General features: G+C 39.0%; 4 protein-coding genes and 1 long non-coding RNA gene across 6 annotated transcripts in view; 2 read left to right on the plus strand and 3 right to left on the minus strand.

Annotated features, from left to right (window-relative positions):
- LOC131891609 (MFS-type transporter SLC18B1-like) overlaps positions 1-23,373 on the minus strand; it is a 54,705-nt gene that overhangs the window by 17,894 nt on the left and 13,438 nt on the right. The gene's annotated exons all lie outside the window — the stretch shown is intronic.
- LOC131891608 (SET and MYND domain-containing protein 4-like) lies at positions 4,912-8,279 on the plus strand. Its single transcript, XM_059241226.1, has 3 exons — positions 4,912-5,985; positions 6,881-7,317; positions 7,380-8,279. Exons 1-3 carry the CDS (start codon positions 4,979-4,981, stop codon positions 7,952-7,954), a joined length of 2,019 nt encoding a protein of 672 aa, XP_059097209.1. The 5' UTR covers positions 4,912-4,978; the 3' UTR covers positions 7,955-8,279.
- LOC131891611 (clathrin light chain-like) lies at positions 10,018-11,905 on the plus strand. Of its 2 annotated transcripts, none has more exons than XM_059241231.1 (3): positions 10,018-10,200; positions 10,259-10,458; positions 11,517-11,905. In XM_059241231.1, exons 1-3 carry the CDS (start codon positions 10,083-10,085, stop codon positions 11,742-11,744), a joined length of 546 nt encoding a protein of 181 aa, XP_059097214.1. In that variant the 5' UTR covers positions 10,018-10,082; the 3' UTR covers positions 11,745-11,905. The 2 variants fall into 2 exon arrangements, with proteins under 2 accessions (XP_059097214.1, XP_059097215.1); XM_059241232.1 differs by having other exon boundaries at positions 10,025-10,200; positions 10,271-10,458.
- Positions 14,127-21,511, minus strand: LOC131891610 (carcinine transporter-like). Its single transcript, XM_059241230.1, has 5 exons — positions 21,314-21,511; positions 15,974-16,211; positions 15,408-15,645; positions 15,185-15,345; positions 14,127-14,277 (listed from the first exon to the last, which is right to left on the minus strand). The coding sequence occupies exons 1-5, from the start codon at positions 21,453-21,455 to the stop codon at positions 14,127-14,129; spliced, it is 930 nt and encodes a 309-aa protein (XP_059097213.1). The 5' UTR covers positions 21,456-21,511.
- Positions 17,481-20,283, minus strand: LOC131891612 (uncharacterized). Its single transcript, XR_009374433.1, has 2 exons — positions 18,870-20,283; positions 17,481-18,785 (listed from the first exon to the last, which is right to left on the minus strand). It is a non-coding gene; the product is annotated as an uncharacterized LOC131891612 (long non-coding RNA).

Raw genomic sequence — 23,373 nt, forward strand, 5'->3', positions numbered from 1 at the left:
AAGCATGTCACTTTAAATTGCGCTCGAAGGTTTTAAGGGTCAAATGTAGTGATCGTAGAGGCTCAATGTGCGTTTTGACAGCACCTCTAATCCCTCTAGAATCCAGGCTAGTTTAAACAATGAAGCCCACCTCTCTTTTTTCACCGGCTCCATCATAAGGGCTCTTATTTTCAACATCACACAACCAAAACGAAATGGGGAAGAGGCACGGCAGGTTGCTAATGGTGCGTCTACACGACAAATAATTCGGCAAGTAATTATCCATTTCACAAACATTGTTTGGCATTTCACCAAGATTGTTGGCCATATCATAAACATTTATCGGTTTGAACATGTTCAAAGATTGTTTGTCAAATAGAATATGTTTCATAGATGACAGCATCCTCACCAGACATTTGAACCACGATTATAATCAGTAATAATATGCAGCGATTATAAACCTTAACTCTCTCGATCCATAATAGTTTATAGTAAAGAAGAATGGATTAATTGTTTTGTTTTATTTTGGCACTAGAATACACCAACCCAGAATCCAAGTGTTTCTGCCTTTTACAGCGGTCTAATTTTCAATAATAATCTAAATCTCCTTCGTTGATTCCAGCACGTGGACTGTATTATTCTTTCTCTATTCGCACACACACACATTGTTTATAAATTTTCAGCTGACATCGTTTTCGTCGTATTTTCGTGCTCAGGGTGCTCGATATTCGCCCCAACACCAAGTTTATAGAGAGCCTGGAGTTGTCAATCAATGAACAAAGTCATCACATGTCATCCCATCCCCTCTTAAATCTACACCCTTGACACCCAAGCATCAATACCTGCCAGCCACTTTTGGCTGCTCTTTCGTCCATTTCCCGCCCTCCAATTTTAGCCATGGAAGCCAGATCAGTCGGATCTCAACGGACCGGGTCCTACCCACTAGCTGGGTTCTTGGATACGGTCGTCTCCTCTCCTCTCGTCTCACCCGTCTCACCACGGTGGTCAAAATGCCTTATCAAGTATTGAGAGAAAGGCGCAAATCCATCTTAACAGTCTCCTACCTCGCAAAAACCGTAACAAGTAATTTTGACCTTATTGATTTATTGAATTATGGCTCAAATATAACGCGCATATGGCTATTAGTTAACAAGATTTGCTTGGATATTTCTGTTGGAATTCAAAAAGGCTTTTGAGCCACTGTGGCAGTCGTCTCAATGGTGAGACGAGAGGGGTAAGCTGATCAACGAAGAATCCAGCTACTGACTCATTACTTTAAAGCTATCATGACCATCACCTTCCCTGTCAAATGGCGTATGTAATTGTTGGCGGGTCCTTATTTGTTCCATAAAACTCAACGCTTTTGAGTCAATGCCATCTGTAATGTTACCTGTATACCTATATCCAAATTGTCTTAATCATGTTTAATGCTCTTCCTATATTACTTTGTTGACGTTTCTGATATGACCTTTGGATATTGTTTTCATATTTCGATTTAATAGTTTGTGATATTATAGGAGAATTGATGTCCATTTATTCACGATTATGATGAGTTGGAAAATAGGCTGGGTTTTCGTTTCCAAATGCTTGGTTTATGATTTAAAGTCAAAATTAATTTAGAAAACCTTTCGGAAGCAAAAATGTTATTAAAAGTGAATCATTAGGTGGCTTATGGTAAAGTTCATAGAAAGAGGCAAAACATGCCTTCAAGTATAGTAGTAATCGGTTTGAGCCAACATATGAACTCGCAGAATGAAATTGGCAAGCCAGGACGTTATTGGAAGGCGAAACATTCTCATCATGACAGTGCCCGTCGGCGTTTTTTTCAAATTTCATTCCTCAGTCTTCCCAATGTTCATTACACTATCATCTTGTGTACTGTGCATATCAAAAATATTGAATGAATTCAAGACCCATTGGGAAATGATACTATCACTTGCAAGTTCATCCGATTAGAAATCGAAATCAAAATATTTGTCAAACTATTTTGATCGGGTAATTTCTCGTGTAGACGCCTCAGAAAAGAGTTGTTTGTCAAGTTCCAAACATTCCAGTTTATCCAGTGTCTAGAAATCTATGGCTACTCGTGATATGCCTTGAACGCCTTATTTTTACATTTTGTGACTTGGGTGAAGACTGATAGAATCTACCAAAAACAACTAAAATGCATCATAATTCAATAAAAAGGAATCGGCCCAATCGGTCCTTGGTAGTGGCTAACTAAACCATATTTCATGTAGCGTAGGAAGCCTATTGTATAATGTGTTTTCAATCAATAAAATGATTCTTGTTGATTTTCTATCTTTGCGTGTTTTTGAGCCAGTTTTACGCAATATTTCACTGATTTGAAAGACAATTTGATTGTTTTTGATTAATTTGATGTTCATGGGTATTTCATTTATTCTTCTGACTTTCAAAATTAATTCAGAAATATATATATATATTTTTTATTTCTTTATTGCGAGAATTTTCTCATTGGATCCGTAATCTTTTTACAATATTACAATATATACAATGCAGCATGATTGAGTCTTGTCCCATTCTGGGTTCAAGGAGCGCGATTCGAGGCGATGATCCACTAGAAAGGGGGGTGGGGGGAGACCTGGGATCAAACCCATGAACCCGAGTATAGGTTGGTCGGGCGTTAAACTACTGCGCTACAACCATCTCCCATACCTCAATATTTAGTACGTGGACGGAGTTGTATATCAAGGAGATCATTATTTAATTAAAAACACCTTAATGTACTCTGTAGTACGGATAATCTTGTTTTGTTGATACTAGAGTTGCTGTCTTAATTCAACGCAATGGCCTAAGTTGGCCGTCAGGGGAGAGCCGTGTCGTGTCCTCTCTTTAGAGTCCCTGGGTGAAGTCACTTATATCAATCGACGCTTGGATGTTTCAGGAAACTAATGATGCCAATAGCTGTTAATTAGTTTTCAATATTTGTAGACACTTCACTAGCTACTTTCTTTCGCTCACCCAGAAATCCACCATTGTTTGTTGACTCAATTTAGACTCATTGTTATTAGCCCACAGCACTGCCAGACCTGAAGTTCTGGGAGTTCTGGGAAGGACAATTTTGGGTCACTTTTGAGCTCTAAAACATTGAGCATGACCTTAGGGTCTTAGGGTTGAGCTTTAAGGCCAAACGTGTAAACAAACCCATCAGTTGTAAATAAAATCTGCCATCACTTTGATACCATTTTCAGTTGATCTCATTTCAAACATAGTTTCCACTTGACATTATACTGTAGGCCGTTAATCAGTTGGTCATGACTCAATGGATATAATTTTCATATTTCAATCATGCCCATCCTTACTCAGTGGCGCCTCTCACGGAAAATCTGCACCCTATTTGAAGCATTTAGATCCATTGGACATAGCCAACACTGCTAAGAAAAATGGCCTTAGCATTATGGTTCAATACTTTCTTTTCAGCGTGAGTTGGTGCACCAGACCCGTTTTAATAAGCAAATTTCGCACTTAAAGTATTGTTGGGTGTGTTTTAACATCTCTTTCTGAGGTTTAGGTTGCCGGCAAGTTTCACCTCTTCGTTTTTGTGCTTAGGAAGTGCGATCGTTTTAGAATGAGAGAATACTTCTGCACAGTCCAAATGAGCTATTCCATCAGGGTTCAGTATGAAGTATGGAAGCTGCGTGAAATTTTCCACCTTAAGTTCCGTTTTTGCCAAAATTACGAAAAGTCGGCAACAAGGTCCAGATCTTACTCCAATGTAATTTTATTTTCACAATGTCACACATAATAAATTTATGTTATCACAATGTGGTTCACTTGGAGGCTCTTAAGGCGTCGGGGCCTCTCACATGCGGACTATTATTTTGCATATGTGGCATGGTTAGAGCTGCAACGAAAGTGTTTTCGGTTGGATGGAAACTATGATGAAAGATATAAATAAATTAATTTTTATCCTAACCTAACTTATTTCAAGTCATTTTGGTATTCTCATTCTTAAATGATCCCACCTCGTATGTCATTTGACCATACGGCAGATTTTATGATGAAAGCAATTGAAGACTTTTACTTTTTAATTGAAATTGCAAGGATGAACATGTTTGTTCTATTGTTTTATTTTCAATTCTTATCACTAGCATTTACTAACATCTATTACTATCACCTGCGTTCGTCTCAAAGAGCTTTTGATTTTATTACCAAAAATAAAGCAAAAAAAAATATTCCATAAAAAAGCCATTGAATTCCTGCAGTGGTTTACCTTGTAATTTGTAAGAGCAATGAGCACATTATGGCAATGTATAAGTATTTATTTTAGTTATCTATTCATTTTGGTGCATTGTCTACCGGTCACTGAACAATTGAAGTAGCTCTCATTGGACCAAACATTTGTAATTTGCATAGCATTACGATTTTGTCGCGATAGTGCCTTCAATTTGATGTATCTTTATCTTTAAGACCAAAAACGTATCTCATGCTCACTTTAAGGACGTTAGTTTTGGCCGTTTCGTTCAAAATCAATCATGTTATTTACAAAATGCCATGGTCAACTTTGCGGAGGTCAATTGATGACGCGGGAAGCTCTGACAACTTCAAAGTGAAAAGTGACAAGTCAAAAATCGACCACATTGACAAGGCCTCGCACAATGGCCACATTGAAAGGTGGATGCCGCTAAAGTCCAGTCCTTCTCTCGGTCCATTTTCTCACTGTAGAAATACAATTTGTACCTTGAGTCTGATCTTCTTGGAACTTGTGTTCTTCAATGTTACTTTAACGCCAAATGTTCCCAGGGTTACTGCAGCGATTCTTGACCCAAGAAGCTTTCTCAAAAAGTTCTGAAAATGATGCATACGGATTGACCTTTTTGGACCTTCATTGGGGCATTAAAAGGTAGATTTCCTTCCAGGATCGAATTACGTTCCTTACGACCTTCTTTCAATGGATGATCAATTCTAGACATCTGGAGATAAGATTGAGATCATCAAAGACATCTCCGCCAAGTTTTGGCTTTGTTCCAAACAAGTCATGTGGCTTTCTGCGCTCCCCTTCTTGTGCCTCATTTTCCCCGACTCGGCCAAGATGAGCGGGCAAACATTTGTTTTAAAACAAATCATCAGTGAAGTGGAGGAAGAGTTCTTCAAAGATAGAGCAGTGCCGACAGATTGGGACCAAACAATCGCCTTGATTGGAACCATTCATCAAAGCATCAATGATCCCAAGAGGTTGGAGAGGCTTGTGAGTGGTTGGTCCAAACCAAGAGCCTTGAAGGACGCCCAAAAGTCATTGGACACGAGAGAAATTGGCAATGATCAACTCAAAGTGGACAATATGGCTCAAGCATTGGAGTTCTACAACCAAGCTGTTCTATGGGGGCCTATGCAAGGTCCGCAAAATTACCTGCTTCCTTTGGCCTTGGCCAACCGATCCTTGGTCCTAATGAGAATGAAGCAGTTCCATTTGGCAGTCCGGGACATGACCATGGCTATTGAATCAGGGTATCCGAAGGAAAACAAGTACAAGCTCTTCCAGAGAATGGCCAAATGTTACGCCTCCATCGAAGATGCGGCCAATGCCATGAAGTGCCACGAGAAGCTCAAGGAGTCATTGGTGAGCGAGTCAAACTTACCCAGAAAGTCCATCCAGGACATTCTCCAGGAGTCTAACAACCTGATCTTGAACGTCAAGAGAACACGGAAGGCTCAGTCGTTCCTCGATCTGACTTCAAATCAAACCATTCCAGAGGAGGATCCATTAACGATCAGCAAGCCTCACAAGACCATCTCAAGGGCGCACGGATCGGTCCGTATTCAGTACAATGATGTCCGTGGGCGATTTGTCGAAGCGAGTAAGGACATTGATGTGGGTGAGCTCATTATTCGAGACAGTCCAGTGGTGCATTACATCAATCCCGTTAATTCCACGAAGAACTGCTATGCCTGTGGGACCAATGCCAATGCTCCTGTTCCATGTCAGACGTGTGCCAACACGGCCTTTTGTAGCGTGGAATGTAGAACAAAGGCCAACGCCACGAGGTGAGTTATCCCTTGGAACTAAGTGCGTAGACGGTTTTTAATTTCAAGTAGATAAATGAACGATTTCAGTTTCCTTTTTTTATTTGTGCGGAATGTAATCCTAACATTTTGAGTCAAGAACTCAAAAATATGGGAAAAGTGTGATTTAGATTGAGAGCGATAAAAGTCAAACACCAAATGGAAAGTACAACCTGTTAATCAAAGGACCAAAATTGAATGAGAAGCATCTAGGCAGGTTCAGTAGTCTGCAATAAATCAAATTGTCAAGTGAAAAGAACTTATCTCGGCACAAAAAAATTAATGAAATTAAAAAGTAGAATTTTGCATATGAGCATTTTTTACCAATTAGGTAAGAATCCTTGAGACCTTGGGATCAAAAAAAGTATCTGCAGTTCTTCAAAACATTATTTTGAAAAGCAAACTAAAAATGTGGATTAACATTATTTTAGCCCAACCATTGAGAGTCAACCACTTACAAGACATAGGGGCCTTACTTCCAACGTCAGAAAGCCCAAATGCAATGGGGAAGAGGCATGGTAGATTGCTACATATAATAAGCCATAAACGCAATCTATCTCCGGACATTATGTTAGCTGAGTCGAAATATTTTGATAACATTTTATCAAAAACAACTCAAACACATTACAATTCAATAACGAAGAATTGGCCCAATCGGCCCTCTATTTGGAAGAGGCTAACTCACAAAGCGCCCTCTGAAGTGCAGAACGTAAACCATATTTCGTTCAGTGTAAGGAGCCTATTCGGTTTTGCCTGTTTTGGAATACATTACCCTTGTTGGGTACACTATTTAATACGACTTTGTTACCAAACAAGTCTCCTTCTATCCATGAGTGACGTTTTTGAGACACGTGTAATAATACCATGCGTTTTCCAGCCATGTGTACGATTGTGGTTTAGCCTTGCCAGACATATTTTGGAAACAAAAGGCCACGGGGTCAGGCTTTGCAACTTTGATAGGCATGACCTTGAAGGTCAGCACCCAACAGAAAGCCGGTTTCTTCACCAAAAACGGGTTTAAAGCCTTCAATGCTCCAGACCTCAACGCAGATCCGTCATCCAAAGATCCGACCTTGAAGAACTACGACATTTTTTTCAACATGGCCTCTCATGTAGACCCAAGCAATTTTGGCGAGACCTTAGGCGTTGCTCTGATCCTCTGGAAATGGCTGGACAGCCAAGGATATTTCCAAAATATCCTTCCCTCTGATTTAGAGCCATTCCAGGATCAAAGGCGCAACCCCAAAGTGTTCTTCACCGTACTGTTGTTCCATTTCTACTCCGTGATCCAATCCAACAACCACACAGTTCAAGGTGTCTTTTCTAACTGTCACATTGCCCAATTCTAGCTCTTCAATAGATCCTTTTTGTTCCAGAAATAGGCAAGATCGATATGACGGCCGAAAAATTCACCGTTGGGTCTGCGGTCTATCCCCATGTGGCTTCGATTTTCAACCACAATTGCGATCCAAATACCTCTCCGATTCAAGTGGGTCTGGATCAGTTGACCTTCGCCTCACGCGTTATTCACCAAGGCGAAGAAATAAGCCATATTTACCAAGCTCATTTTGGCAACACTCCAAAGGCCAAGCGTCAAGAGATCCTTCAATCCATGTTCCACTTCGTTTGCTCTTGTGAGGCTTGTGCAGAAGATTACCCTTTGGCTCAATCGTTGCCCCAATCCTTTGCGGAACTTGGACTTGATCCGGAATTGGATCGCAAATACGAAGAGTGCAATCTCCGGATCCAGGATGCTCTTGAAATGCCTGGGAGTGCTTTGAAGATGCTTGAGTTGTACAGCGAGCGGACTCGATTGGTGTGCAAGCACCTCAAGAGACCCCATATGTTTTATCTGAGTAGCCGAGCAGCAATCACGGATTGCTTATGGGTCATGTTTGGGAACAAATCTCAAGGATTGGAAGGACATTCCTTACAAGGCATTTATTTGTAAAAGACGCGAGCTTTTACGTATGACATATAAATGGAGGCGAGCGATTGGAGGCGAAAATGAACTGTAACTAACTGTCCATGAAGTTCAATATATCTCACTCATTCGATGTGCATCTTTCCCAATATGCATGCGTATTGAATTTTGCACTTTCAAACGAGGTTATCTCGAACAAAAGAGGAACTTAAAGAAGAGTCCTATAATGATAATTGTTTAGGATAAGTTGTAAGCATACCTTAAGTAAATGTGTTTATTTTCGACATTTTTGAACGTCATTAGGACACAAGTGTTATCATGCTGACATGACGTTATTGCAATTTTTGGGGATCTCTGAGATTGGAGCTCCATTGTTCATAAATGATTTTGAAAGTAATAGGATAAGGAAAGTATATCCCCTCAACTAAAGGCAAGTCGTTATTATATCATTTACTTGAAAAGTGATTCGTTTCAAAGTTATGTTGTCAAAAGCTTATGTTGCTGACCAGGGGCAGGTCAAAAATTCGAATTTTATGAAGTGTTTACAACATGACTTTGGACTTATCTCCTGAGTTCCCTGAGCATACCTAGTGCTGGGCTTAATTTTGGCCAAGTTTCTCTATTCAACCAGATCTTGTGGCCGATTCATGTGCTTATCTGGATGAGTAGTTTAGGAGATAATACATTTTTGCTTCCGTTTGCAGTCCACATCTCCAGAAGTTCGTGACAAAACCCATAGGAAACCCTTGCGAGGTTTATGGCTATAAGGCTAAATTAAGACCTGGTAACTTCCAATTACAAGATATATTTGGTTTAGCAGATATTTCCTTCATCACAACACATTCCTAGTGCGTATTGGCAAAGGGACCATAAATGCTCTATCTCCCTGGACATCCCAATCTAGAGCCTAAAGAGTACTTTTATGAGCTTTGTGTCTACAAATGTTTGCCAAATAACTTGAAATGTTTTCATCTCTCAAGGTTTTCTCTATTATGTATATCATGCCAGGAAAAGCCCCCATTTAAAAATGAAAAGCTTTACACCTTTACAGACATTTACCGACTTGAAAAGTTAAAATTCTTGCCAATTTTGGGGGGGGGAAATTGTCACAACTCGTTGTGGGATACATCTTGTACTTTTTTGACATTGATTTTGATGATCCCATCAAAGTTTTGTGCGTTTCTCTTGGATTCATTAAGCAGGATCATTCACTTTCTTTTGTAATGTTTATGCTTTTTAATGTAACTGTAGTCGCTTGATTTGTTTGTAGACGATTAATACGACTTGTTTGGAAATATAGGAACTTCTTTCACCCTCGTTTTAGTTGAGTGCAAAAACTCAGTACGCGTACTGCACTCGGGTAACCAAAGAAACGAAATATTATAATGTTTCGGGTCAGATAAAACCTATACATTAGCAATGATCTCTTTTCAATTTTTCATTTATCTAAGGCTGAAGTAATATCATGAAATGATAAGATTCCTTAATTAAAATATTGGCGATTGAATTTGCTTTTTTTCTAAATGTGCGCTGTCACCAAGGGCCAAACGATTGCTACAATCGACCCTTGAAATATGCTTCACCAGTTCATTGGTCAATTTGGAAAAAACAGAGATTTTTGGAAAATTGCTAAGCCAGCAAGGATAGTTTATGGATGACATATTTTCAATTGGGACTTTGAAGCGCATTATTATTCAAGGTTAGTTTTAACTGTGTTTGAACAAGATGTATGTTTGATTGTATGCCTATTGATATCATTTATGTCAATGATGTATAGAGTATTACTGAATATTTCAAGCTCGAGCGGATTGAAAGGATGCGTGATGCGCAATGTTTAAATGATGAACATGCAAGTATATAAAGTATAAAACTGAAAATGAACGGTGAAGTTTAAAAGGTTGCGTGAATATAGCCGTCAAATTGCGCCTTGGACCAATAATCTCCCAAGGGGAAAATCAATACCCAGGACAGATCGCCGAGAACAGCTCAGGGTTCAGGGTTCCACAAACAAGGGAATTGCCATGAGTAATGCATGATTCACAAACCGCTATATATATATTCATTTATCAGTAATTAAAGAGTATATTTCATTCTGTCCATCATTCAGCACCACGAGCGATTTGCACAAATGAAAAAGTGGGTCCAGTTTCCCTGAATGGATACTGGGAGTAAGAGAAAGCTACCGTCAGGAGAAACACAATCTGACAAACTGGGGCATACTTGGTTGTGCGTTATAATCATGGAAGATTCCAGCTCTCAAGAGAACTCCCCAGGTAAAATTCATTATTCTTTAACTTCGTAACATCATCCAAAGTTCAAGCTTAATCCTAGTGTTTTCCGCAGTTGGAACATCTCCTCCATCTGTGTCTCCAGCCAAGAATAGAGAAGAGCCCGAGGTGATCAAGCTATGGAAAGAGAACCAAGCCACCAAGTTGGAGGAGAAGGATCACTTGGAGGAACAAGCCAAGATCGAACTCAAAGCTCAAGCCAAGAAGGAACTCGAGGATTGGTACCAATTACACGCCGAACAGGTACAAATAATGCTTTTTGAACCCTTATCGGATCTTGAGTGTTATTGGATCCAACGTCTTCAATGATATTATGTTTGAGGAAGACTATCTTTGAAGAGTCTTTGACTTGAGATAATTTGAATGTAGGGATGACAGTATTCTAGATGCAATTCAGGCCTGCTTATTTTTCCTTTTGTGAAATATATTGTGGTTATTTTTCATGCATGAAGATATATGCCGTATTTTCGGTTCATTTTCGTGTTTTAGAACATAAGGCGTTGAGGTTTCATTAAAGACCCACTCAGCCCATTACTATTCAAACGCACTCGAATGACATTACAATAATAGTACCACACTAGTCTCCACAACCGAAACCGACTTTCGAGAAATGATGACCAAGTTGTTTGATTTAAGGGTCAAGTTAGTGAAATTTGCATTTAACGTGGATGGCTATCTAAGTATAAATAAAATGTAATATTTTGTGGCGTAGACTCCAAGAGAAATCCGAAAATTTGCACGAACCAATAAATAAGGGCCCACAAATGATATTTGATAACACGTCAAGAATCTTTCTTGAATCACGAATAGACTTCCAAGTTAACTCAATAACTAATGACAGCCTACGTAAACTTTTGGTGAGCCATGAACCACTGGAATATGAGCGGGGATATTAAGGTCTCTAAATAACATTTTACAAGTGAATGAATGCATTGCGTTTGCCTTCAAAAGACACAAACCACAGGCAACTACAATTTAGCATCTAAATTTTTAGCCGAATCAAACGACTTGATCACAAGTTATGCCCTCTCAAATCCCAGTGCATTTCAAGGCACATCGTGACTCCCAGAAGAGATTTAGCTTATTCATGATGTGAGCTTTGAGGCGGCATAACTTTTGACCCAACCATTTGAATGAGCTGAAAACTGCATCACGTAATTATAGAGACCTAAGGTTTGTCTCATTTAAAGAGTAATGCAATGAGTTGATTCGTTTGCAAAAAGTCAATCCTCGACCCCTGCATCCCCTTCCATATCAGAGTGGTTTATGAACGAACCAATGACATTACTTCCTCTTTCCAGCTTACGAAGCTACAAACGTCCCATAGAGAGGCCTCCGAATCCGCTGAGAAAGAGTTCCAGTCCACAAATAATGAGATCCAGCCCGGAACTGAATGGGAGAGAGTAGCCAAGATGTGTGACTTTAATCCGAAAACATGCCGCAATACCAAGGACATTTCCCGACTCCGCTCAGTCATTCTCCAATTGAAACAGGGCGGCAATCCCACCACCTCTGCTCCAAGTATATAGTCCAAGCTCTACTTCTCATTGGAGAACACAATGTTCCATAGTTCAAACAAACTCCTGTCTTCTGAAAGCCATAGCATGTAACATAATAATGGATCAATGTAATGAACCTGTCGTTTCCTTTATTAAAGTAAATAGACAATTTGAAGGTAGAACGCCTAAAAGCGCCTAAAAGTATCATTTTACAAGATTGGGCTTGGAATTAACTATGCATGGAATTAAATTCCAGGCTAGCTTAACTCTCCAGGGTCATTAAATGAAGTAGTGTTTAATCTTGGAAAAATATATGTAACGTTTGTGGAGAGGGGACAAGTTCGCATTTGTTTCCGATATGTTGTGCTGAGAAAGAAGGGCTTCATTAAATTATTACAAGTGTAGCAGTTCTTTCTGAGAGCAACCATGGGCTTAGCCAACCAAAAAAAGTCATGTCTTGGTCTAATCACGAACTTCTAGAAATATGGACTGCAAACGAGCTTCCCGCCAAATCGGCCTGCTCTTGATCATATCAACTATGAGCCACTTTTCGAATTGAAATAAAAAAATAAGGAATGTTGGTACATCCTTGCAATTCAAGGGAGGTCATTTGTATATTATTTATTCAACAGTATCTTGTGGTCTTATCAAGTGCTAGTTTTGCATAAAGTGAGTAGAATTTTTTGCTTTCGTTCGTAGTCCACATCTCTTGAAGTCCGTGGTTTAATCAAATATTTCTTCAGTGTAAAATCCCCAACACCTCAAGACGGAAAATATATTGTTTATATCTCCACCAACGCATTAAAGTTGAAACAACTGGCTATTCCTTGAATATAGTGCTAATCTGAAATTTCGGTCAAACACTTGTCCAGTTCTGGTCTGCCGGGTCTCCCGTATTGACCATGTACAACAAAGGAAAGGCAATTAATCAAAGAAAAAAAAGGTCAAATTTAGCGCCCAATTTGGATACTTGCTGTTGTTTTCTGTGGAGGAAAAATGTAGACAAATAATTAGGACCAACCTCCGCTCTGATCTGTCAATATTTTCAAATTATTGGCAAAGCTATTTTTAAAAATTAGAGAAAGTTTTGATGTAGATTTGGCGCTGAACAACTATCTAGGCTAGATTTTTGACTATCGATTGCACAAACAAGGTATCATTTTAAAACAAACAGCGAATTTCATCCTTGCATAAAAAATGTGTCAATACTGAACTAAATGGAACCCAAATGAGCGAGACATATTGAGGAAATGACTGAACAATAAGAAATTTTAATCCAAAAACTTTTATCAATAATCCAATATCCAAACCATAGCAAAACTTTTTAGTGTTTTTATTTGAAACTCTTCTGAGGTCACAGTTGAAACAAAGAATGAAAAACTAATCCAAACATTAGTGAAGATCAAATGATTTTTGACATTTAAGATAGACTTTACGAAACAATACAAGGTGGTAAGTGCATTCGACAAGAATGTTCAAGTCTTCGTCTCAGCTGGAGGAGAAATCGTCTGGACTTCCAAAAGGGTTTCTTTTTTATCTTCCTCAATAATTTGATGAGGAAGGTAACTGAAGTATCTGTGATCCTGGCCAAAGGTTTTCACATCAGCCAAAGTTTGGGGCATCTGCCCTCCCAGAGTCTCGGGCAGAAATGAGACTGCTATGGCACCCATCAGACAGATCAGGCTCATGATCAAGTAGGGCAGCTTCAGGTCATAGACTCCAAGGTAGATGACATAAGGACCCCCAATACTGATCAGTTGGGATATCAGCGTACAAAATCCAATTCCACTTTGCCGAATGGCAGTCGGAAAGACTTCCATTGCCTAAAATTGAGAGTGTGGCAATCAGTTGGGACTTAAAATGTAAAGATGGGTCAATATAGAAGGGTGGCAAAGAGTTGCATTAGAGCGATTTGAATTTCCACCACCGATCTCAAGGTTATCTGACGCGAAAAGAGGAAAAGTCATATGTATTAACCTGGACATACGCAACCACAAAAGTGCCTGATATGCTAAGCTTGATGATCATGCAGAGCCCGATCACCAGGACGTTGAGGTTGGGATAATACACCACCCACATTAGGATAAAGAACAACACAAAGTTGACGAAAAGCATGGTGAAATGCGTCCAACGGCGGCCAAATTTGTTTGCAGCATAAACTCCGATTGCACATCCAGGCCCTTCCACCAATCCTAGGAAGAACATGTTCAGGAAGATGTTTCCCGCCATGTTGCCAATGTTGATGACCAATTGGTAATACACAAACGAGCTAGCTGTGAAGGCCATGGTGACGAATAAAGTCCTCAAAGCCATGGTTGTGGAGCTAAAGAGGGAGAGGTATCCATAGACATTCTCATTGGTGGCTTTGGCAATGGCCTCAATTTTCTCCTTCAAGTCCGGGTCAGTCTTGATCTAGTTGATCTTGGCAATTCTTTTAATGATAACCAAGGCCTCGTCTGTTCGACCTTTTGATATCAGCCAACGAGGGGATTCTGGGAGCATTTCATAATAGAAGAAAATGAAGCATAGAGGAGCCACACAGAGAATCCTGAGAGTGGTCCACCTAAAAGGCAAATGATTATGTGTTCTCATCAGAAGTGTGATTGATACTCAGGGATAGAAATTGGATTTGATTTTCATAATTAGGAAGTGGAGAGAAGATCTAATGAGGAGTAAGAATTCCTTGCTAAAGTATATCCTTGTTGTAGAAATAAGGACAGATCAACATCAATTGCACTGCAAACTTGGTTCATTCAATGAGGGTTTGTTGGTTGACCAAAATTGATATTTAGTTGTTCATATTTTTGACATGGCAATCATTAAAGGTTCTAATTAAGGCTGAATATATGTGTTTATAGCTTTTATCATGGTATGGAATATACTGGACTTTACAATCCAAAATGAAAACTAGTGAGAGAACATTTCTTTCCGCGTTCATTCAGGGCCTAGTCTAAAGAGCACATACCAACAAAAGTTACAAAAATGATATTAGACACATATTTTGTTCAATGATCATGCCAAAAATTGACAGTAAAACATTTCAGCACCAAAAGTTTTGGCCTAACTTGGCGGTAAAGGTTTGGTGATTATAAAAAAGCGAAATTTCCTTATTTTAGTGTCCTTGGTTCATTCAACGAAGCTTGATGATAAGCTATTTTGAACTTTTTTACATAACACTACTTAAAGTGGATGACTGACAGCTTCCTAACAGTCCTCTCATGCTCTTATCTTCAGGCTAATAATAGATTAGAGTTGGCCAAGTTTTGAACAAACGACCTCCCACATAGTAAGTGGTTGCGTGAATCTGGTTCGTTTCATGAGCCGCTTACATTTGACGATAGAAATTGAGGAATACGAAATTCATATCATTTCCAACCTATCAGTCTCTTAGCCATGTTATGGGACCAAAGCCCACCCTTGAGGGCTTTCGACCACAAATCGGTTTATGTTTTACTTTACTTTATTCTTACCAATTGACCAACCACGCCAAAAGAGGAAGGGCACAATTGCCCAAGGACCACGATATGCAGGCGATTCCAATCACGTAACCTCTCATCTTGCTGGTTGAGATTTCTGTGGTAATATTCATTGGACTTTGAAACAGAGGCATCATACAGGCAAAGGAAAGGGCCTGCGGAAGTAAAAGAAGCCCTATAAATAGGAACTGTAGCTTTGAAAAGAATTTAAACTCACTTTGAAGATGCAGTACCACAAGTAGGAGTGGGAAAACCAAATGGGAGCTATCGAACATATTATTACTAACAAGGTGCTGATGAAAAAGGAGTATTTTCGTCCTTTGAAATCGGCTAGAGCACTCAACAATCCTGACCCAACAATCAATCCAGCCACACCAATGGTGTACAAATTGGTGGCGTAGTTCTGTCGAGAGCAAACCCAGTCGTTATCGGACACTGCTGTTGCAATCATTTCGCTAGAAAAGAAGTTTTGAACGAACGTAGATGCTTCAATTATTGTATCGATGATGCCTCAAGATACACTTGCATGATTCTTGATATAATCATTGCAGAGGGTAAACTCGAGCGCGTTAAGTTTCGTACAACTGTGTTACATCAAGCTAAAAGTTTTTGTATCCCATCAACGTTACTATTTACAATTTAGAATGTGATTGGAGTTGTTTGTAAACATTTTCATTGCAGTGAAACAATGAGGTCGGAAATTTCATAAATTTAGTTCATTATGCGCACTAAACCACATAAGAATTTTTCTTAAATAAAATTTCGATTATCTAGTCCTCTGACCTTTTATCATACTGATATCCGTTGACTTCTTCACAGGAAATTTGAGGCATCCCAGTAAGGTTCTTGTCCCTCAATATGGACTCTAAGGTTTGATTTTGAACATTGTACATGTGACATTGGCTCCAACGCATCTGATAATCGGGTCCAAGGACTTTGGGCAACATGAGGTCTTTCCATTCTTCCAGATTCAAATTCAATTCCGCGGGTGTTAATCCAGATGGGGGATCACACCAATGATCTAGGAGGTCAAGCAAATCAGCTTCAGATCAATTGTTGAACTTCCAGTTCTGAACATGGGCAATTAATTTCAATGTTGATAATGAGATTGGGCAAATTGTTCGGCTACTTTGAATGAGGTGGTGAGAAGTCTCCCTGACGATGATAAAAATATCAGTTCCTTGCTCATTTGCATTGTGATTATGTCATAGCTCTAAAATACGTCATTCACAGTATGTCATGAAAGGCCATGTACCACATCCATTGTGAATGATTAGATTTTGGAGCAATTTTTTTCTTTCAGATGATTTTTCATTCGTCAAGAGGTGGAATGGCAATTCACAAATATTTCTGCTCAATCATCACATGCACTAATGCTGGGGTGAGTCTGGACTTGAGTCCGAGTGCACTCCAGTCTTTTACGCGATTTTGGAGAAATCACCTCTTTTTGGAAAGGACTCGAGCCCGGACTCGCCAAAAAATAAAATTATTTTTTCTTCGACATAAATAGGGCTTGTCAAGCGAACGCGTTCTTGAACAACCGACGTTATTCCATGGAGTAAAATCAAAGACAACATGCCAAACCAAAACGCATTGGGCTGGTATTGAATTTTGACAATTATTTCATTTTTCCTGCTTGTCTAAGCAAATATCGTTGTGGTATAGGGACCTTTAAGCTGATGTCAAACTCAACCTTCTGAGAAAAATGGTCACGAAACCTCCATTTTGATTCGTCCTTGGGCGGTCACTTGTCACATCTCATTTCCTAATACAGCAGCTTAATCAAATCGACGGAGATTCTTGGGACAGTCGTCTTCCATCTTGACTGGAATCTTGGGTTAATACTTATTGTCAGCCATTATTAATCAGACTCAAATCTTGTATTTTTGTAAATAATTGAGCAAGCTGAACCGTTATGTCATTATGTTGCAAAAGGTTCTGCGGGTGAAGTCGAGTATCTTGAAATGCTGAATTTGTTTAATACACCTTTCCACATGAATACAAGCAGATGAGCACTTGCAGGCAGAAATCGATATCAGAAAATTTGAATTAAATGGTAAGAACGATAAAATACCTGACTAGAATGAGATATCACACTAATTATGACTAGAATTGTTTATTGTGTGAACTACTCAATCTGATTTGATGATAACAGAAGGGGTTTAATAATGGACTAATAATTTGGAACCATGCTAGGAAAAAGTTTTTTAAATGCACTCACTGTTCAAGAATGTTTCAGGCATAAGTGTTCCATTTACAAGCAGAACGCATAAAAATGAATGGTAACGTGTACGAGATTTGACATTTAATTCCAAAAAAGGCCCATTTTCTAATTAGCGCGTCTTCATCAAATCTGATCCTTCACGAGCTAAGAAAAGTGATCGCAAAGATTGGTGATCCCAAAGAAGTGATATTGTTAACAGTCTTAAGCACACCTTCAACATAAGAGGGAAGTCGAAGAAAATACATCTCTCTTTTAATGTTTGAAGAGAGTGAAGATATTCTGTCCGGTTAAGAATTGTGCCACTTGGGGATTCTTCTTTGCACTTTCTCTATATGGCCCATATCCCCTGTTAGGAGGGTTCCATACTTCGAGCTTAGTCTACATGAAAAAAAAGTGAAGAGGAGAATCACAGCCAGTACATAAACAGTTGGGTAGAGACAAGTGATGAAATCTTGATTACTGCAGAAGATTGGGTGGGTCAGATTGAACAGATCCTGTTTCTGCTCCCGCCGTTGATGACATTTGGACCGGAGCCGGAAAAACGTGCGTGACTGCCAATATTCCGAAGGGATGTCAGGCCAAGGGCAGTAGGGTGTTAGTACGTCCTTGACCAAGAAGGACAATTTGAGTCTGGACATCACCTCCGGAAAGGTCAGGTTCCCAACCCTGGGACACTAGCCTGACCAGCCCGATTTTTGGCTGTAAAAATACCTCCATGCATTTTTGGCATATTGGGGAACGCACAGAAATCGTTTGAGGAATTTGGTGAAGGTGGCATCGGCGGATTTGAGGACGGATTGGGCGGAAGTCAGTAGAGGAAAATTGGGTTGATGTAGGTCCGGAAGAGTTGAAGAACTACTAGAGAGGGAAGATTCTTGATGGGAAGTCTATTGGAAATGTTTTCGATCCTGGCCCTAGCTTTGACTATTGATGATTTGAGATGGTTGGTGGAGGAAAGCTGGGTTGATGGTGCTTGAGGAGAGATCCACAAAGATTGGACAATTTCATAGAGGAGAGTAACTGCCGAGGTGGTAGAGCGGCTGCTCTGGAAATCAAATTGGAATTTGGGAAGGAGATCCCTATCCTCGGCCAATCCGGAAAAGCGGACGGCTAAAAGGTTGGGTGAACATCATCTTTAAGAAGAGTTGGCCACTGCAATGGCCTCTGAATAAAATTTGCCAGAGTCCACTGATTGTAAGAGACTCCCGGGGATGCGATTCATCCATACTTCCAGAACTCTTGAACGTTGAGTGTGATTGCAGAACAGCTTCAATCCATAGATTCCATTGAGGATTATTCTTTGGAGTTTTGATCACGACGGCCCAAAACCACTAAACAGTAATAACTAACTGGCTTAGGCGACATTGTTCACTGAAATTTTGGAGGAATGAATGCTAAATGTGTTCAATAGTCTTAGTAGCGCTGGAAAAGTGACCGCCCAGGAGATTTGTTTACCTTTCCTTTTTAAGATGACGTCATCAGTCAGCTGTAGGTTAAAGGTGCCTGTTGTGCCAATTTGATAGTGCGTTCACTGCTTTACACAAAACATGTGTTTTAAAACCCAACAAAATGAACACCTCACTCAAAATCACTCGATTATTGAATATTCAATTGGCGGATGATGTGAATTGATTGTGATGTTTGCCTCAGTTCTCCCTCCCCAAAATGCCCAAAATTAGGGTGCCGGACCACATTTTCCTGGAATTTCCTTCACTTGACATGCCCTATTGACCATGAAAAAAAGCAGACCTTGAATGATGATTTGATTAGCCTTCTTTTACTGAATAAAAAAACAAGATGAGTATTTTTGTCTTACTTGAGTCCAATAAAAGACTCGAACCCAGGTGATTTCTCCAAAATCGAGTGAAAGACTTAAGTGCACCCGGACTCGTCTCTGCACTAGTTGCATTAGGGAAAGAAGCTACTTGCCTTTATCTACCTGATCAACTCCATGCAAAAATGTCCATAAAGCTACGTATGTCATTGAAGCCAGGTTTATCTTGCTTTTATGAGCCTCACATGTGGGATAGAAAGTTAAAAAACCCTAACTGATTGTAGCTGGCTGCAAAGAAGGATCGGAATTTAAAGCCATGTTCAAGTGCTTTTATGTGCTTTTGCCGAAAGTTTAGCTTATTGTGATGAACGTGAGAGATGTACAAACAAATCCTAGTATCTCCCCCCAAACAACTTTTGAATGACCTTAATACCTCTTGGACAATCGTCCCACCCAAGAATTTTCAAAGGCCATTCATCAACCCTTCAAGCCTGGCCTTCATATTAGTAGGCCGAGAACGACCCCTTTGCAATATTCAAGGGATGTTTAAACGCATCTAGCCTCTGACAAATCCCGCCTAGACACTTCAATGGCTTTTGGGCGGCCGCACTATGGTCAGATAAGACCGAGATCAATCTCGTTGGGCATAAGGACTCGATCTTTGATTGGAACAGAAAAATAGATGTTAACAAAGACCCCTAAATCATGTTTTACATTATGCTTTGGAGCCTGTGGTAGGCTGGAATATGGATAGGGAATTTTGGGTGGAGAATTTGCATCTCAGAATCAAGTAAACACATTGGGTTTTTCTTCGTATGAAATTGGTATCAGGGCGTTTCAACTACATACATCCTGACACAGATATTCGTTCCGGTTGTTTTTTTGATAATATTTGCAAGGAAAATTGATTTGCTAAGAATCCTTTTCATTAGGACATAGAGACGGATGTCCTCTCAATGTTTTCTGTTTTTGATCTTGGTATGTTCCCCAATAAGTTTTGGATATTTTCGAACTTTCTCTGGAGGTGCTCAGTTGTACATGAAGCCAGGGCATTGAAAAAATATTACATCAATTTTAACCATACACCATCGAAAGCATTTACTTTGTAGGAGCTCCCTGATCACCCCTGATCAGTCTTCATGGTGTATATCAAAATAGCTCTGCCACAATCTAGGTGATACGAGAACCTTGACCACTATAAAATGACTGATATTTCGCATTCGTACCNCAGCCAATGTCATTTGGGGTTTGAATGGGTTGAAATTTTTGGAGAAAACGATGGAAATCAAATCGAAATAATACCTTAACGAACGATTTCAATACAGTCAGAATAGAAGATACTTCTTGGATAGCAATAGTTCAAGACCATCATAAAAGTTTTCAAATTCAGATTGGATGAACCACTATAATCACCAGTTTAACAACAATGCAAATGGCGATCGGAAGGAACTTATGCGTCAAGGTGTATTTCAAATTTCAGCTCAATCGAACGACTAGAACAAAAGTGATGATGCCTTCTCAAAGATCACTAAATAACTCGTCACAGAAGGAATGTCCTAACCCTTGTGTGGTAATTGATTGCCAGAAGAGGTCTAGTCTAAATTATTCTTTCGGTAACCTTTTATGTACAATGCTTTCAGAGATATTACTTTTAATCTGCTCGTTCCATTGAGTTCAAATTTAAAATATGTATTGACAATGACCTTGGGAAGTCTCACTTGTGGAAAAGTTCTTAATCCAAGCGAAAAACTGTTAGCAGAACTAAACCCCAAACCTGTAAAATACATGTAAAAAAGGTCGCAAAACCTTTTTGCGGAGGTTGCGATCAAGAACAAAGACCAAGCCATTGATAATTAAATCTAGGAAATGAATAACGTTGAACAATCCAAAATGATCTCAAATGTACATAACTTTTAAAGTACTGTCTAAAATAGTTTGTCGACCTCTGTGTAATCGCTAGCATTACAGTTAGTACTAAACCATCCATGAACTTGTGGTCAATCAAAAAAATCATAGGCTTAATACAAAACGAAAAAGAGAATTGTTGCCTTTCTAGAAAGAGTACAAGTAAATTTCACATCAAATTTACCCTTGAAATGCCGTTATCTATTTATGGTTTTCTTACCAGGAATATGAAGGACAAATATTTGGTTCAAGAACACAAAAGGTGTGACAAAGAAAATGGGAGTCAACAGGTAGTACAATAACCGCTTGTGGTACAATCCTGTTCCCTGGATTTGCTCGAAAATATCGTCTACAGTCTTCATGGTGTATATCAAAATAGCTCTGCCACAATCTAGGTGATACGAGAACCTTGACCACTATAAAATGACTGATATTTCGCATTCGTACCTCAATGAGCAGCATTATTCGATTTGATTGTTTCTACTTGCTGATCTGAGCAAAGGTTATTCTAAACATTAGAGAGGCCTTTTGAATAGAGATTGATGAATAACTGGACTACTACCGAGCGTTTTTGTCAAGTCTTGCAAAACTGCAGAGAGATCAAGAATGAAACGACTTGGTTGCGTGCTTATTCCACCACACGTGGCAGTTTAACTTCAGGCTGGATTTGCGAATCAGAATAAACTATTGTCAGAGAGTTATTCCATTTCTTATTTCCTACGTTTGGTTGATTTGGAACCATTTTCAACAGATGCATTGGAAATTTTGAGAAAAAACAAGATCGATTATAAGTGCTTGCTTCACTCTTTTTGGCATTGTAAACTTTTCCTTACATATGCATTTGATAAGTTTTGTTAATGCATGGTTTGATTGTTAATTATTCACAACTTGTATATTTCATTTCTCATCCCATTGAATTACTATGATCAAGATGAACAGAAATAAGGATATTCTGGCCGCAGAGGGCGCTATTTCTTGGTGCTATTTTTCGCCCTGCCATCTAACAATCCAATCAGGAGTTGCAAAATTGTTCGATTTTCATAATCATTTTCCAGAGTTTCAGTAGTCCGTCAAAAGGATTGAACTGGAATTATAATTCTCGTGCCTAAATAGGCACCGACTCATGTGAACAAAAATGGGGTATTCGCAGGGTGGGCATTTCATTTTTGGACACTTTTTTCCACCCCTGTCCAAAAGTGTCCAAAAATGAGGGTGGACAAAAGTGGACAAAAATACCAAACTTTAAAACTTCAAATCTAAAAGAAATTCTACTAGAAACCCAATTTTTTGCTTTAAAAATTGCTCATTGATGGTTCCAAAAGCAAAATAAGTCTTTAAAACCTTTGCCATATGCCTCTGACATGACCCAAAAAGATATTTGAAAGACTGGTTCTCAGCTCTATCTCACCTAAGACAGCAAACAAGGAGCAAAGCCTCCCTCTGTCATAATACAGCAGGTGCAACGCATTCAAAAACTGGAAAAGCTAAATGTGATATTCTCGTTGAACAGCTTCATCTATTCAACATTGTTAACTTTTTTGTAGCATCTTACCCAATTGCTGAAATTTAAGAATGATACATTTTGTACGTTTATGGTTTTCTTCCACAAGCAAGTTACTTTAAAAATTGTTAGGTAAGCCTTCTTTAGCTTTTAAAGATGCGTTTGATGTCAGAAAATAAGAAGAATCAATTTGTTTTCTCAAAGAAACATGTATTGCAGTTTTTATCTATATAATAAAAGTGCACATACTAGTTACAAATCTAAAGAAGTAGGATTGAATATTTGATATAGAGGTGCTAAGTTTTTGTAATGTAAGACTTAATTTTAGTTAAAATTACCCAACCACCAAATGCCTTGATTGTAATGTGGCAGTGGCTTTTTAATGTTTAAAACATTAATGATACTTGTTTTAACAGTTCAAAGCTGTATCCTATCAAGATAATTAATTGAGATTCTCAGAAACCCAATTTAGTATATATTTTGGAAATAAAAAAACGTTAGGTAATTGATGTGCCTATTTTCTACAAAGGCCAGTTGCTACTGTTACTTCATATTTAGGTATTTAAAGGAAGCTTAGTTTTTATTAATTACTGATTCCATTTGCTGGTTAATATTTAGATTAGTTAAAGAAATAACATGATATAGAGTTTTGAAATTTTTGCTTTTGGACAATTGTACATACTTTTGGACACGTTCGTCCCACTTTTGTCCACTTTTGGACACTTGGTGTCCAAAAGTCAAGCTGATTCTCAATGTTGCCCACCCTGGCAATTCCGCAA

The sequence above is a fragment of the Tigriopus californicus genome, chromosome 12 (genome assembly GCF_007210705.1).
Source record: "Tigriopus californicus strain San Diego chromosome 12, Tcal_SD_v2.1, whole genome shotgun sequence".
NCBI classification, from domain to species: Eukaryota; Metazoa; Arthropoda; class Copepoda; order Harpacticoida; family Harpacticidae; genus Tigriopus; species Tigriopus californicus.

What these genes read in the sequence shown, in the direction of transcription:
- LOC131891608 (XM_059241226.1), top strand. Translation starts at nt 4,979, where the DNA reads ATGTGGCTTTCTGCGCTCCCCTTCTTGTGCCTCATTTTCCCCGACTCG. An exon ending in ACAAAGGCCAACGCCACGAG is followed by an intron (nt 5,986 to 6,880) that starts GTGAGTTATCCC and finishes TGCGTTTTCCAG; the next exon opens with CCATGTGTACGATTGTGGTT. An exon ending in CAACAACCACACAGTTCAAG is followed by an intron (nt 7,318 to 7,379) that starts GTGTCTTTTCTA and finishes TTTTTGTTCCAG; the next exon opens with AAATAGGCAAGATCGATATG.
- LOC131891610 (XM_059241230.1), bottom strand. Translation starts at nt 21,455, where the DNA reads ATGAAGACTGTAGACGATATTTTCGAGCAAATCCAGGGAACAGGATTG. An exon ending in ATTTGTCCTTCATATTCCTG is followed by an intron (nt 16,212 to 21,313) that starts GTAAGAAAACCA and finishes TTGACCTCCTAG; the next exon opens with ATCATTGGTGTGATCCCCCA. An exon ending in GGATATCAGTATGATAAAAG is followed by an intron (nt 15,646 to 15,973) that starts GTCAGAGGACTA and finishes CTTCTTTTCTAG; the next exon opens with CGAAATGATTGCAACAGCAG.
- LOC131891611 (XM_059241231.1), top strand. Translation starts at nt 10,083, where the DNA reads ATGGATACTGGGAGTAAGAGAAAGCTACCGTCAGGAGAAACACAATCT. An exon ending in CTCTCAAGAGAACTCCCCAG is followed by an intron (nt 10,201 to 10,258) that starts GTAAAATTCATT and finishes GCTTAATCCTAG; the next exon opens with TGTTTTCCGCAGTTGGAACA. An exon ending in ACCAATTACACGCCGAACAG is followed by an intron (nt 10,459 to 11,516) that starts GTACAAATAATG and finishes TCCTCTTTCCAG; the next exon opens with CTTACGAAGCTACAAACGTC.